The sequence below is a fragment of the Hemitrygon akajei genome, chromosome 9 (assembly GCF_048418815.1).
Source record: "Hemitrygon akajei chromosome 9, sHemAka1.3, whole genome shotgun sequence".
In the NCBI taxonomy this organism is placed as follows: Eukaryota; Metazoa; Chordata; class Chondrichthyes; order Myliobatiformes; family Dasyatidae; genus Hemitrygon; species Hemitrygon akajei.
Genome location: NC_133132.1, coordinates 4642047 through 4659551, shown reverse-complemented (window position 1 = coordinate 4659551; position 17505 = coordinate 4642047). Strand labels below are relative to the sequence as shown.

The window sequence follows — 17505 nt, the reverse complement described above, 5'->3', positions numbered from 1 at the left end:
ACACCGTCTCTCTCACAGTAGATCACACACCGTCTCTCACAGTAGATCACGCACCGTCTCTCACAGTAGATCACACACCGTCTCTCTCACAGTAGATCACACACCATATCTCACAGTAGATCACACACCGTCTCTCACAGTAGATCACACACCGTCTCTCTCACAGTAAATCACACACCGTCTCTCTCACAGTAGATCACACACCGTCTCTCACAGTAGATCACACACCATCTCTCTAACAGTAGATCACACACCGTCTCTCTCACAGTAGATCACACACCGTCTCTCACAGTAGATCACACACCGTCTCTCACAGTAGATCACACACTGTCTCTCACAGTAGATCACACACTGTCTCTCACAGTAGATCACACGCAGTCTCTCTCAGTAGATCACACACAGTATCTCTCACAGTAGATCACACACCGTTTCACACAGTAGATCACGCACCATCTCTCTCACAGTAGATCACACCGTCTCTCACAGTAGATCACACGCAGTCTCTCTCAGTAGATCACACACGCCGTCTCGCTCACAGTAGATGACACACTGACTCTCACGGTAGATCTCACACTGCCTCTCACAGTAGATCACACACAGTCTCTCTCACAGTAGATCACACCGTCTCTCACAGTAGATCACATGCAGTCTCTCTCAGTAGATCACACACAGTCTCTCTCACAGTAGATCACACACCGTATCACACAGTAGATCACGCACCATCTCTCTCACAGTAGATCACACCGTCTCTCACAGTAGATCACATGCAGTCTCTCTCAGTAGATCACACACAGTCTCTCTCACAGTAGATCACACGCAGGTCTCTCACAGTAGATCACACGCAGGTCTCTCTCAGTAGATCACGCGCAGTCTCTCTCAGTAGATCACACACAGTCTCTCAGTAGATCACACACCGTATCTCACAGTAGATCACACACCGTCTCTCTCACAGTAGATCACACCGTCTGTCACAGTAGATCACACACCGCCTGTCTCACAGTAGATCACACACCGCCTCTCTCACAGTAGATCACACACCGCCTCTCTCACAGTAGAATACACACCGTATCTCACAGTAGATCACACACCGTATCTCACAGTAGATCACACGCAGTGTCTCACAGTAGATCACACACCGACTCTCACAGTAGATCACACACCGACTCTCACAGTAGATCACACACCGTATCTCACAGTAGATCACACACAGTCTCTCTCAGTAGATCACACACAGTCTCTCTCTGTAGATCACACACCGTCTCTCACAGTAGATCAGACACCGACTCTCACAGTAGATCACACACCGTATCTCACAGTAGATCACACACCGTATCTCACAGTAGATCACACACCGTCTCTCTCTGTAGATCACACACCGTCTCTCTCTGTAGATCACACACCGTCTCTCACAGTAGATCACAGACCGTATCTCACAGTAGATCACACACAGTTTCTCACAGTAGATCACACACCGTCTCTCACAGTAGATCACACACAGTCTCTCACTGACTATACAGTGCACACTGACCCTCACTGATTATACAGGTCACATGGTCTCTCACTGACTATACAGTGCACACCGTCGCTCACTGATTATACAGTGCACACCGTCGCTCACTGACTATACAGTGCACACTGACCCTCACTGACTATACAGTGCACACTGACCCTCACTGACTATACAGTGCACACTGACCCTCACTGACTATACAGTGCACACTGTCTCTCACTGACTATACAGTGCACACTGACCCTCACTGATTATACAGTGCACACTGTCTCTCACTGACTATACAGTGCACACTGTCTCTCACTGACTATACAGTGCACACTGACCCTCACTGACTATACAGTGCACACTGTCTCTCACTGACTATACAGTGCACACTGACCCTCACTGACTATACAGTGCACACTGACCCTCACTGACTATACAGTGCACACTGTCTCTCACTGATTATACAGTGCACACTGACCCTCACTGACTATACAGTGCACACTGACCCTCACTGACTATACAGTGCACACTGTCTCTCACTGACTATACAGTGCACACTGACCCTCACTGACTATACAGTGCACACTGTCTCTCACTGACTATACAGTGCACACTAACCCTCACTGACTATACAGTGCACACTAACCCTCACTGACTATACAGTGCACACTGACCCTCACTGACTATACAGTGCACACTGTCTCTCACTGACTATACAGTGCACACTGACCCTCACTGACTATACAGTGCACACTGTCTCTCACTGACTATACAGTGCACACTGACCCTCACTGACTATACAGTGCACACTGACCCTCACTGACTATACAGTGCACACTGACCCTCACTGACTATACAGTGCACACTGTCTCTCACTGACTATACAGTGCACACTGACCCTCACTGACTATACAGTGCACACTGTCTCTCACTGACTATACAGTGCACACTGACCCTCACTGATTATACAGGTCACATGGTCTTTCAGTGACTATACAGTGCACACCGTCGCTCACTGACTATACAGTGCACACTGACCCTCACTGACTATACAGTGCACACTGTCTCTCACTGACTATACAGTGCACACTGACCCTCACTGATTATACAGTGCACACCGTCGCTCACTGACTATACAGTGCAACTGACCCTCACTGATTATACAGTGCACACTGTCTCTCACTGACTGTACAGTGCACTCTGACCCTCGCTGACTATACAGTGCACACTGACCCTCACTGACTATACAGTGCACACTGACCCTCACTGATTATACAGTGCACACTGTCTCTCACTGAGTATACAGTGCACACTGACCCTCACTGACTATACAGTGCACACCGTCTCTCACTGATTATACAGTGCACACTGTCTCTCACTGACTATACAGTGCACACTGACCCTCACTGATTATACAGGTCACATGGTCTTTCAGTGACTATACAGTGCACACCGTCTCTCACTGACTATACAGTGCACACTAACCCTCACTGACTATACAGGTCACACCGTCGCTCACTGACTATACAGTGCACACTGTCTCTCACTGACTATACAGTGCAACTGACCCTCACTGATTATACAGTGCACACTGTCTCTCACTGACTATACAGTGCACACTGACCCTCACTGATTATACAGTGCACACTGTCTCTCACTGACTATACAGTGCACACTGACCCTCACTGATTATACAGTGCACACCGTCGCTCACTGACTATACAGTGCACACTGTCTCTCACTGACTATACAGTGCACACTAACCCTCACTGATTATACAGTGCACACTGACCCTCACTGACTATACAGTGCACACTAACCCTCACTGACTATACAGTGCACACTGACCCTCACTGATTATACAGTGCACACTGACCCTCACTGACTATACAGTGCACACTAACCCTCACTGACTATACAGTGCACACTGACCCTCACTGATTATACAGTGCACACTGTCTCTCACTGACTATACAGTGCACACTGACCCTCACTGATTATACAGTGCACACTGACCCTCACTGACTATACAGTGCACACTAACCCTCACTGACTATACAGTGCACACTAACCCTCACTGACTATACAGTGCACACTGTCTCTCTCTGATTATACAGGTCAGGTCACCTGACTGTACAGTGCACACTGTCTCTCACTGGTTGTACAGTGCACACTGTCTCTCACTGGTTGTACAGTGCACACTGTCTCTCACTGATTATACAGTGCACACTGTCTCTCAGTGACTATACAGTGCACACTGACCCTCACTGATTATACAGTGCACACCGTCGCTCACTGACTATACAGTGCACACCGTCGCTCACAGACTATACAGTGCACACCGTCGCTCACTGACTATACAGTGCACACTAACCCTCACTGATTATACAGTGCACACTAACCCTCACTGATTATACAGTGCACACTAACCCTCACTGACTATACAGTGCACACTAACCCTCACTGACTATACAGTGCACACTAACCCTCACTGACTATACAGTGCACACTGTCTCTCACTGATTATACAGGTCAGGTCACCTGACTGTACAGTGCACACTGTCTCTCACTGGTTGTACAGTGCACACTGTCTCTCACTGGTTGTACAGTGCACACTGTCTCTCACTGATTATACAGTGCACACTGTCTCTCAGTGACTATACAGTGCACACTGACCCTCACTGATTATACAGTGCACACCGTCGCTCACTGACTATACAGTGCACACTAACCCTCACTGATTATACAGTGCACACTAACCCTCACTGATTATACAGTGCACACTGACCCTCACTGACTATACAGTGCACACTAACCCTCACTGACTATACAGTGCACACTAACCCTCACTGATTATACAGTGCACACTAACCCTCACTGACTATACAGTGCACACTAACCCTCACTGATTATACAGTGCACACTGACCCTCACTGACTATACAGTGCACACTAACCCTCACTGACTATACAGTGCACACTAACCCTCACTGACTATACAGTGCACACTAACCCTCACTGATTATACAGTGCACACTAACCCTCACTGACTATACAGTGCACACTAACCCTCACTGATTATACAGTGCACACTAACCCTCACTGACTATACAGTGCACACTAACCCTCACTGATTATACAGTGCACACTAACCCTCACTGACTATACAGTGCACACTAACCCTCACTGATTATACAGTGCACACTAACCCTCACTGACTATACAGTGCACACTGTCTCTCACTGACTATACAGTGCAACTGTCCCTCACTGATTATACAGTGCACACTGTCTCTCACTGACTATACAGTGCACACTGACCCTCACTGACTATACAGTGCACACTGTCTCTCACTGACTATACAGTGCACACTGACCCTCACTGACTGTACAGTGCACACCGTCTCTCGCTGACTATACAGTGGACACTGTCTCTCACTGACTATACAGTGCACACTGTCTCTCACTGACTATACAGTGCACACTAACCCTCACTGACTATACAGTGCACACTAACCCTCACTGACTATACAGGTCACATGGTCTTTCAGTGACTACACAGTGCACACCGTCTCTCGCTGACTATACAGTGCACACTGTCTCTCACTGATTATACAGTGCACACTGACCCTCACTGACTGTACAGTGCACACTGACCCTCACTGATTATACAGGTCACATGGTCTTTCAGTGACTATACAGTGCACACCGTCGCTCACTGATTATACAGGTCACATGGGCTTGCTCTGACTGTACAGTGCACACTGTCTCTCACTGACTGTACAGTGCACACAGACCCTCACTGATTATACAGGTCACATGGGCTTGCTCTGACTGTACAGTGCACACTGTCTCTCACTGACTATACAGTGCACACTGACCCTCACTGATTATACAGGTCACATGGTCTTTCAGTGACTATACAGTGCACACCGTCGCTCACTGATTATACAGGTCACATGGGCTTGCTCTGACTGTACAGTGCACACTGACCCTCACTGACTGTACAGTGCACACTGACCCTCACTGACTGTACAGTGCACACTGTCTCTCACTGACTATACAGTGCACACTGACCCTCACTGACTGTACAGTGCACACTGTCTCTCACTGACTATACAGTGCACACTGACCCTCACTGACTGTACAGTGCACACTGTCTCTCACTGACTATACAGTGCACACTGACCCTCACTGACTGTACAGTGCACACTGACCCTCACTGATTATACAAGTCACATGGGCTTGCTCTGACTATACAGTGCACACTGACCCTCACTGACTGTACAGTGCACACTGTCTCTCACTGACTATACAGTGCACACTGACCCTCACTGACTGTACAGTGCACACTGTCTCTCACTGACTATACAGTGCACACTGACCCTCACTGACTGTACAGTGCACACTGACCCTCACTGATTATACAAGTCACATGGGCTTGCTCTGACTGTACAGTGCACACTGACCCTCACTGACTGTACAGTGCCCACTGTTTCTCACTGATTATACAGTGCACACTGACCCTCACTGACTGTACAGTGCACACTGTCTCTCACTGACTATACAGTGCACACTGACCCTCACTGACTGTACAGTGCACACTGACCCTCACTGACTATACAGTGCACACCGTCTCTCGCTGACTGTACAGTGCACACTGTCTCTCACTGACTATACAGTGCACACTGTCTCTCACTGACTATACAGTGCACACTGTCTCTCACTGACTATACAGGGCACACTGACCCTCACTGATTATACAGGTCACATGGGCTTGCTCTGACTGTACAGTGCACACTGACCCTCACTGACTGTACAGTGCACACTGACCCTCACTGACTATACAGTGCACACTGACCCTCACTGACTATACAGTGCACACCGTCTCTCGCTGACTATACAGTGCACACTGTCTCTCACTGACTATACAGTGCACACTGTCTCTCACTGACTATACAGTGCACACCGTCTCTCACTGACTATACAGTGCACACTGACCCTCACTGATTATACAGTGCACACTGTCTCTCACTGACTATACAGTGCACACTGTCTCTCAGTGACTATACAGTGCACACTGACCCTCACTGATTATACAGTGCACACTGTCTCTCACTGACTATACAGTGCACACTGACCCTCACTGATTATACAGTGCACACTGTCTCTCACTGACTATACAGTGCAACTGACCCTCACTGATTATACAGGTCACATGGGCTTGCTGTGACTATACAGTGCACACTGACCCTCACTGATTATACAGGTCACATGGGCTTGCTCTGACTATACAGTGCACACTGACCCTCACTGATTATACAGGTCACATGGGCTTGCTCTGACTATACAGTGCACACTGACCCTCATTGACTGTACAGTGCACACTGACCCTCACTGACTGTACAGTGCACACTGTCTCTCACCGACTGTACAGTGCACACTGTCTCTCACCGACTGTACAGTGCCCACTGTGTCTCACCGACTGTACAGTGCACACTGTCTCTCACCGACTGTACAGTGCCCACTGTCTCTCACTGACTGTACAGTGCCCACTGTCTCTCACTGACTGTACAGTGCCCACTGACCCTCTCTGATTGTACAGTGCCCACTGTCTCTCACCGACTGTACAGTGCCCACTGTCCCTCACTGATTGTACAGTGCACACTGACCCTCACTGATTGTACAGTGCACACTGTCTCTCACTGATTGTACAGTGCCCACTGTCTCTCACCGACTGTACAGTGCACACTGTCTCTCACCGACTGTACAGTGCCCACTGTCTCTCACTGACTGTACAGTGCCCACTGTCTCTCACTGACTACAGTGCACACTGACCCTCACTGATTGTACAGTGCCCACTGTCTCTCACTGACTGTACAGTGCCCACTGTCTCTCACTGACTGTACAGTGCACACTGACCCTCTCTGATTGTACAGTGCCCACTGTCTCTCACTGACTGTACAGTGCACACTGTCTCTCACTGACTGTACAGTGCCCACTGTCTCTCACTGACTGTACAGTGTCCACTGTCTCTCACCGACTGTACAGTGCCCACTGTCTCTCACCGACTGTACAGTGCCCACTGTCTCTCACCGACTGTACAGTGCCCACTGTCTCTCACTGACTGTACAGTGCCCACTGTCTCTCACTGATTGTACAGTGCCCACTGACCCTCACTGATTGTACAGTGCCCACTGTCTCTCACTGACTGTACAGTGCCCACTGACCCTCTCTGATTGTACAGTGCCCACTGTCTCTCACCCACTGTACAGTGCCCACTGTCTCTCACCGACTGTACAGTGCACACTGTCTCTCACCGACTGTACAGTGCACACTGTCTCTCACCGACTGTACAGTGCCCACTGTCTCTCACTGACTGTACAGTGCCCACTGTCTCTCACTGACTGTACAGTGCACACTGACCCTCTCTGATTGTACAGTGCCCACTGTCTCTCACCGACTGTACAGTGCCCACTGTCCCTCACCGATTGTACAGTGCACACTGACCCTCACTGATTGTACAGTGCACACTGTCTCTCACTGACTGTACAGTGCCCACTGTCTCTCACCGACTGTACAGTGCCCACTGTCTCTCACCGACTGTACAGTGCCCACTGTCTCTCACTGACTGTACAGTGCCCACTGTCTCTCACTGACTACAGTGCACACTGACCCTCACTGATTGTACAGTGCCCACTGTCTCTCACTGACTGTACAGTGCCCACTGTCTCTCACTGACTGTACAGTGCACACTGACCCTCTCTGATTGTACAGTGCCCACTGTCTCTCACTGACTGTACAGTGCCCACTGTCTCTCACCGACTGTACAGTGTCCACTGTCTCTCACCGACTGTACAGTGTCCACTGTCTCTCACCGACTGTACAGTGCCCACTGTCTCTCACCGACTGTACAGTGCCCACTGTCTCTCACCGACTGTACAGTGCCCACTGCCCTATGCAAAGTGCAGTGTGTTGTCTGAGATATGTGCAGTTCACCCTATACTGTCTGTGTGTGACATTTTCCATCTCTTTCTTAGAACGTGTTGTAGTTATCAATGCAAGAGAGGCAGCTCCGAAGAATATGCACCCGGCTCTATTCGATCTGTGTAATGGTGGACTCTATAAAGGTAAAGAAATGCAAGCCTGAGTTCTTGCTGACAAAATAAAATGTAGAGAAATGCGCTGGAGGCATGAGGGGTTGGGAGGCTGAGGGGGAGCAGGAGGTGGCAGGGGAGGGGAGAATTGGGAGGTGGGGAATAAGACAGAGCACAAAAGTGGAAGATGAAGGAGGATGCTTGTGGAGTGATGGGACAGTGAGGGAAATGGTGGGTTGGGCAATGAGGAAGATGGAGCGAGGCAGAGCGTGGGGGGAGTGAGGGCGGGACAAGACACTGAGTGTGAGTAGGAGTTGGCAAGTGGAAATAGCAAGGGTAAAAGGACCCTATTGTCAGTTGTATACAGGCGTCCAAACAGCAGCCAGGATGTGGATTGCAAACTACAGCAGGAGATAGAAAAGGCATTTCAGAAGGCAATGTCATGGTAATCACTGGGAATTTGAAAATGAAAGTGGATTGGGAAAACCAGGTCAGTACTGACTTGAGAGAGAGAATTTGTAGAATGTCTAAGGGATGGCTTTTTAGAACAGCTTGTTGTTGAGCCCACTAGGGATCAGCTGTGCTGGATTGGGTGTTGTGCAATGATCTGGAGGTGATAAGGGAGCTGAAGGTTAAGGAACCCTTAGGGAACAGTGATCACAATGTGATCGAGTTCACACTGAAATTTGAGAGGGAAAAAATAAAATCCAATGTGTCGGTTATTTCAGTGGAATAAAGGAAGTTACAATGGCATGGGGAGGGAACTGGCTGAAGTTGACTGGAAAGGGACATTTGCAGGAAGGACAGCAGAGCAGCAATGGCTGGAGTTTCTGCAAAAAATGAGGGAAGTGCAAGACAGATATATTCCAAACAAGAAGAAATTTTCAAAGGGAAGAAGGACATTACAGTGGATGACAAGTGAAGTCAGAGCCAAAGTAAAAGCAAAAGAGAGGACATACAAGGAAGCCAGAGCTAGTGAGAAGATCGAGGATTGGGAAGCTTTTAAAAACTTGCAGAAGGAAACTAAGAAGGTTATTAGGAAGGAAAAGATGAATTATGAAAGGAAGCTGGTGACTAATATCAAAGAAGATACTAAAATCTTTTTAAAATATATAAAGGGTAAAAGAGAGCTGAGGGTAGATATAGGATCAATACAAAATGATGCTGGAGATATTGTAATGAGAGATGCAGAGATGATAGAGGAACTGAATGCATATTTTGCATCAGTCTTCACAGTGGAAGACATCTGTAGTATACCCGACATTCAAGAGTGTCAGGGAAGTGAAGTTTGTGCAGTGAAAATTATAACTGAGAAGGTGCTCAGGAAGCTTAATGGTCTGAGGGTGGATAAATCTCCTGGACCTGATGGAATGCATCTTCGGGTTCTGAAGGAAGTAGCTGGAGAGATTGTGGAGGCATTAACGATGATCTTTCAAGAATCGATAGATTCTGGCATTGTATCGGATGACTGGAAAATTGTAAATGTTACTCCGCTATTTAAGAAGGGTGGGAGGCAGTAGAAAGGAAACTATAGACCTGTTAGCCTGACATCAGTGATTGGGAAGTTGTTGGAATCGATTGTTAGGGATGAGATTACAGAATACCTGGTTGCACATGACAAGATAGGCCAAAGCCAGCATGGTTTCCTGAAAGGAAAATCCTACCTGACAAACCTACTGCAATTCTTTGAGGAAATTACAAGCAGGGTAGACAAAGGAGATGCAGTAGACGTGGTGTACTTGGATTTTCAGAAGGCCTTTGACAAGGTGCCGTTCAGGAGGCTGCTTAGCAAGATAAGAGCCCATGGAATTACAGAGGAGTTACTAGCACGGGTGGCGCATTGGCTGATCAGCAGAAAACAGAGAGTGGGAATAAAGGGATCCTATTCTGGCTGGCTGCCGGTTAGCAGTGAAGTTCCACATGGGTCGGTGTTGGGAGTGCTGCTTTTTACGATGTATGTCAATGATTTGGACTATGGGATTAATGGATTTGTGGCTAAATTTGCTGATGATACAAAGATAGATGGAGGAGTGGCTAGTGTTGAGGAAACAGAGAGCCTGCAGAGAGACTTAGATAGTTTTGGGGAATGGGCAAAGAAGTGGCAAATGAAATACAATGTTGGGAAGTGTATGGTTATGCACTTTGGTGGAAGAAATAAACGGACAGATTATTATTTAGATGGAGAGAGAATTCAAAATGCAGAGATATAAAGGAACTTGGGAGTCCTTGTGCAGGATACCCTAAAGGTTAACCTGCAGGTTGAGTCGGTGGTGAAGAAGGTGAATGCAGTGTTAGCATTCATTTCTAGAGGTATAGAATACAAGAGCAGGGATGTGATGTTGAGGCTTTATAAGCGACTCGTGAGACCACACTTGGAGTATTGTGTGCAGTTTTGGGCTCCTTACTTTAGAAAGAATATATTGGAGAGGGTTCAGAGAAGATTCACGAGAATGATTCCAGGAATGAAAGGGTTACCGTATGAGGAACGTCTGACAGCTCTTGGGATGTATTCCCTGGAGTTCAGGAGAATGAGGGGGGATCACATAGAAACATTCCGAATGTTAAAAGGCCTGAACAGATTAGATATGGCAAAGTTATTTCCCATGGTAGGGGAGTCGAGGACAAGAGGGCATGACTTCGGGATTGAAGGACGTCCATTTCGAACTGAGGAGTGGTAAGTCTGTGGAATTTGTTGCCACAGGCGGCTGTGGAGGTCGAGTCATTGGGTGTATTTAAGACAGAGATAGATAGGTTCTAGATTAGCCAGGGCATCAAAGGGTACGGGGAAAAGGCAGGGGAGTAGGGATGACTGGGTGAATTGGATGGTGAAATTTAATTGGATGAAGAAATTTAAAAGTGGATAAATCTCCGGGTCCTGACCGGATATTCCCCAGGACCTTGAGGGAAGTTTGTGTAGAGATAGCAGGAGCTCTGACGGAGATCTTTCAGATGTCATTAGAAACGGGGATTGTGCCGGAGGATTGGCGTATTGCTCATGTGGTTCCATTGTTTAAAAAGGGTTCTAGAAGTAAGCCTGGCAATTATAGACCTGTCAGTTTGACATCAGTGGTGGGTAAATTAATGGAAAGTATTCTTAGAGATAGTATTTATAATTATCTGGATAGACAGGATCTGATTAGGAGTAGCCAGCATGGATTTGTGCGTGGAAGGTCATGTTTGACAAACCTTATTGAATTTTTTGAAGTAGTTACGAGGAATGTTGACGAGGGTAAGGCAGTGGATGTAGTCTATATGGACTTCAGCAAGGCCTTTGACAAAGTTCCACATGGAAGGTTAGTTAAGAAGGTTCAGTCGTTAGGTATTAATGCTGGAGTAATAAAATGGATTCAACAGTGGCTAGATGGGAGATGCCAGAGAGTAGTGGTGGATAATTGTTTATCGGGATGGAGGCCGGTGACTAGCGGGGTGCCTCAGGGATCTGTTTTGGGCCCAATGTTGTTTGTAATATACATAAATGATCTGGATGATGGGGTGGTAAATTGGATTAGTAAGTATGCTGATGATACTAAGGTAGGAGGTGTTGTGGATAATGAGGTGGGTTTTCAAAGCTTGCAGGGAGATTTATGCCGGTTAGAAGAATGGGCTGAACGTTGGCAGATGGAGTTTAATGCTGAGAAGTGTGAGGTTCTACATTTTGGCAGGAATAATCCAAATAGAACATACAGGGTAAATGGTAGGGCATTGAGGAATGCAGTGGAACAGAGAGATCTAGGAATAACAGTGCATAGTTCCCTGAAGGTGGAGTCTCATGTAGATAGGGTGGTGAAGAAGGCTTTTGGAACGCTGGCCTTTATAAATCAGAGCATTGAGTACAGAAGTTGGGATGTAATGTTAAAATTGTACAAGGCATTGGTAAGGCCAAATTTGGAATATTGTGTACAGTTCTGGTCACCGAATTATAGGAAAGATATCAATAAATTAGAGAGAGTGCAGAGACGATTTACTAGGATGTTACCTGGGTTTCAGCACTTAAGTTACAGAGAAAGGTTGAACAAGTTAGGTCTCTATTCATTGGAGCGTAGAAGGTTGAGGGGGGATTTGATCGAGGTATTTAAAATGTTGAGAGGGATAGATAGAGTTGACGTGAATAGGCTGTTTCCATTGAGAGTAGGGGAGATTCAAACGAGAGGACATGATTTGAGAGTTAGGGGGCAAAAGTTTAAGGGAAACACGAGGGGGTATTTCTTTACTCAGAGAGTGATAGCTGTGTGGAATGAGCTTCCTGTAGAAGTAGTAGAGGCCAGTTCAGTTGTGTCATTTAAGGTAAAATTGGATAGGTATATGGATAGGAAAGGAGTGGAGGGTTATGGGCTGAGTGCGGGTAGGTGGGACTAGGTGAGATTAAGAGTTCGGCACGGACTAGGAGGGCCGGAATGGCCTGTTTCCGTGCTGTGATTGTTATATGGTTATATGGATCAGCCATGATTGAATTGCGGGGCAGACGATGGGATGAATGGCCTACTTGGCTCCTAAATCTTATGGTCTCATGCAGTGAGGGAGGGACGAGACACCGAGTGTGAGGGGAGAGAGGGAGGGACAAGACGTAGAGTGTGAGGGAGTGAGCGAGGGACAAGACGCAGAGTGTGAGGGAGCGAGGGAGGGACAAGACACCGAGTGTGAGGGGAGAGAGGGAGGGACAAGACGTAGAGTGTAAGGGGGAGTGAGAGAGGGACAAGACGCAGAGTGTGAGGGAGCGAGGGAGGGACAAGACACCGAGTGTGAGGGAGGGACGAGACACTGAGTGTGAGGGAGATGCGAGACGCAGAGTGTGAGGGGAGTGAGGAAGGGACGTTACACTGAGTGTGAGGGGAGTGAGGGAGGGACGTGACACCGAGTGTGAGGGGAGAGAGGGAGGGACTAGACGTAGAGTGTGAGGGAGTGAGCGAGGGACAAGACACAGAGTGTGAGGGAGCGAGGGAGGGACAAGACACCGAGTGTGAGGGAGGGACGAGACACCGAGTGTGAGGGGAGTGAGGGAGATGCGAGACGCAGAGTGTGAGGGGAGTGAGGAAGGGACGTTACACTGAGTGTGAGGGGAGTGAGGGAGGGACGAGACACCGAGTGTGAGGGGAGAGAGGGAGGGACAAGACGTAGAGTGTGAGGGAGTGAGCGAGGGACAAGACGCAGAGTGTGAGGGAGCGAGGGAGGGACAAGACACCGAGTGTGAGGGAGGGACGAGACACCGAGTGTGAGGGGAGTGAGGGAGATGCAAGACGCAGAGTGTGAGGGGAGTGAGGAAGGGACGTTACACTGAGTGTGAGGGGAGTGAGGGAGGGACGAGACACCGAGTGTGAGGGGAGAGAGGGAGGGACAAGACGTAGAGTGTGAGGGAGTGAGCGAGGGACAAGACGCAGAGTGTGAGGGAGCGAGGGAGGGACAAGACACCGAGTGTGAGGGAGGGACGAGACACCGAGTGTGAGGGGAGTGAGGGAGATGCAAGACGCAGAGTGTGAGGGGAGTGAGGAAGGGACGTTACACTGAGTGTGAGGGAAGTGAGGGAGGGACGAGACACCGAGTGTGAGGGGAGTGAGGGAGGGACGAGACACCGAGTGTGAGGGGAGTGAGAGAGGGATGAGACAGAGAGTGTGAGGGGAGTGAGGGAGGGACGAGACATCAACTGTGAAGGAGTGAGGGAGGGATGAGACACCGAGTGTGAGGGGAGTGAGAGAGGGACGAGACATCAACTGTGAGGGAGTGAGGGAGGGACAAGACGCAGAGTGTGAGGGAGTGAGGGAGATGCGAGACGCAGAGTGTGAGGGGAGTGAGGGAGGGACGAGACACCGAGTGTGAGGGAGTGAGGGAGGGACGAGACACCGAGTGTGAGGGGAGTGAGGGAGATGCGAGACGCAGAGTGTGAGGGGAGTGAGGGAGGGATGAGACACCGAGTGTGAGGGAGTGAGGGAGGGACGAGACACCGAGTGTGAGGGAGTGAGGGAGGGACGAGACACCGAGTGTGAGGGGAGTGAGGGAGATGCGAGACGCAGAGTGTGAGGGGAGTGAGGGAGGGATGAGACACCGAGTGTGAGGGAGTGAGGGAGGGACGAGACACCAAGTGTGAGGGGAGTTAGGGAGGGACGAGACACTGAGTGTGAGGGTAGTGAGGGAGGGACGAGACATTAACTGTGAGGGAGTGAGGGAGGGACGAGATGCAGAGTGTGAGGGGAGTGAGAGAGGGACGAGATGCAGAGTGTGAGGGGAGTGAGAGAGGGACGAGATGCAGAGTGTGAGGGAGTGAGGGAGGGACGAGACACCGAGTGTGAGGAAGTGAGGGAGGGACGAGACACCGAGTGTGAGGGGAAGGGAGGGAGGGAAGTAGATATTGTGTATCTGGTTTCAGCTGGGACAGGCAACGGAAAGAGTTTCCCAGCAGCAGCCCTGGGTAACTGGGTCAGTGGGCAAACTCAGAATGAGGTTGTGGAGGGGTGTGGAGGAAGAAGGGGATCTGGGAGTTCAGATACATAATTCTCTGAAAGTGGCAAGACTGGTAGTTAGGGTTGTAAAGAAGGCTTTTGGCTCCCCAGCCTTCATATTGAGTATAAGAATTGGGATGTTATGGTGAGGTTGTATAAGACATTGGAGAGGCCAAATTTGGAGTATTGTGTACAGTTCTGTTCACCTAACTATAGGAAGGATATCAGTAAGAGTGAAAGAGTGCAGAGAAGATTTACTAGGATGTTGCCGGGTCTTCAGGAGTTGAGTTACAGGGAAAGAGTGAACACGTTAGGAGTTTATTCCTTGGAGTGTAGAAGAATGAGAAGATAGAGGTTTACAAAATTATGAGGGGTACAGACAGAGTAAATGTGAGTAGGCTCTTTCCACTTAGATTAGGAGAGATAAATATGTGAGGACATGGCTTTAGGGTGAAAGGGGAAAGGTTTAGGGGAACATTAGGGGGAACTTCACTCAGAGACTGGTGGGAGTGTGGAACGAGCTGCCATCTGACGTGGTAAATGCAGGCTCACTCTTAAGTTTTAAGAATAAGTTGGATAGATACATGGATGGGAGAGGTCTGGAGGGTTACGGACTGGGTGCAGGTCAATGGGACTAGCAGAATAAAGTTTCGCCACAGACTAGAAGGGCCAAATGGCCTGTTTTCTGTGCTGTAGTGTTCTCTGATTCTAACAGAGGGATGTCCCTTTAGAATGGAGATGGGGAGGAATTGCTTTACCCAGAGAGTGGTGAATCTGTGGAATACTCTGCCACTCACGAGGAAATCTGCAGGTGCTGGAAATCCAGATAACAACACACACAAAATGCTGGTGGAACGCAGCAGGCCAGGCAGCATCGACAGGGAGAAGGGTCCTGAAACGTCGTCTGTACTTCTCGCTATAGATGCTGCCTGACCTGCTGTGTTCCACCAGCATTTTGTCTGTACTGCTTTGCCACTGTCAGCTGTGGAGTCCAGGTCATTGGGTGTAGTTAAGGCAGAGGTTAGTGACAGCGTCACAGGTTACAGGCGATGACGGCTGGACGGGGTTGATCGGGAATGTCAATCAGCTGTGACAGAATGCTAGAGCAGGCTGGATGGGGTGAGCGGCCTAGTTTTGCTCCTGTGTCTAACGGAATTGTACACTTACATTAAAATATAGAATAGTTACGAGGAGGGTAGGATCACTCGAAGGGAATGGAAAAGCGAGGGGCATTTGGACAGGCACATCATTTGGCAGCAAATGGATGGACATGGATCCTGTGAAGACAGATGAGATCAATTTAAATCAGTTCATTTTCAGCAAACACGCAGTGGCCCGGGGGGCCTTTTGCTGGATGGCACAGTACGATGACACTTCCAAGAAATTGTTGCCAGAGGTGTGTGTTGGGCCTTAAATAATGAAGAGTTGGTGATGTTTAGACCCATGGAGTTATATGACCCGAAAAAAGCCCAACCTGCTGGAATTAATTCAACTTCTAACTCCATAAGGCCATAAGATATAGGAGCAGAATCGGGCCATTTGGCCCATCGAGTCTGGTCTATTTCCCTCCCAGCCCCAATCTCTTGCCTTCTCCCTGCATCCCTGACTGTTCAAGAACCTATCAGCCTCTGCCTTAAATATACCCAATGACTTGGCCTTCACAGTCGCCTCAGCAATGAATTCCACAGAATCACCACCCTCTGGCTAAAGAAATTCCTCTTCGTCTCTGTTCTAAATGGACATCCTTCTATTCTGAGGTTGTGTCCTCTGGTCGTAGACTTACCCACCACAAGAAACATCCTCTCCACATCCACTCTGTCGAGGCCTTTCAGCATTTGATAGGTTTCAATGCGATCCCCACCCGCTCTGAATTCCAGGAAGTGCAGGCCCAGACCTATCAGGCACTCCTCATCTGAAAAGCCTTTTAATCCTGCAGTCACGTTTGTGAACCTTATATTCTAGTCCTCTTGAATGCCTTTCTCGCCACAGGCTCAGCCTGCAAATTAACCTTTAGGGAATCTTGCAGGAGGACTCCCAAGTCCCTTTGCACCTCAGATTTTTGAATTTTTCTCTCCATTTAGAAAATAATCCATGCTTTTATTTTTTCTAGCAAAGAGTATAAACGTACACTTCCTGACGCTGTATTCCATCTCCATTTCTTTGCCATTCTCTAATCTGTTTAAGTTCTTCTGTAGATACTTTGCTTCAACAAAACTACTGCCCCCCGCCATCTATCTTTGTATTGTATTGTCTTCTGCCTCCCTCCCTTCCTGAAGAGTGGAGTGACATTTGCAATTCTTCAGTCTTCCAGAATCTAGTGATTCTTGAAAGATCATTACTAAAGCCTCCAGAATCACTTCAGGCCCCTCTGTCAGACTCCTGGGGTGCACACCGTCTGGTTCAGGTGACTCATCTACCTTCAGTCTCCCAAGCATCTTTTCCCTAGTAATCACCAGGAAATCTGCAGATGCTGGAAATTTA

The 17505-nt window shown here is 48.5% G+C and overlaps 1 protein-coding gene across 1 annotated transcript in view; it reads left to right on the top strand.

Moving 5' to 3' along the window:
* LOC140732863 (glutathione hydrolase 5 proenzyme-like) overlaps positions 1–17505 on the top strand; it is a 128431-nt gene that overhangs the window by 53343 nt on the left and 57583 nt on the right. The window contains exon 3 of the mRNA XM_073055493.1: positions 8537–8626. Coding sequence (XP_072911594.1) covers positions 8537–8626 — 90 coding nt within the window. The remainder of the gene's footprint in view (positions 1–8536; positions 8627–17505) is intronic.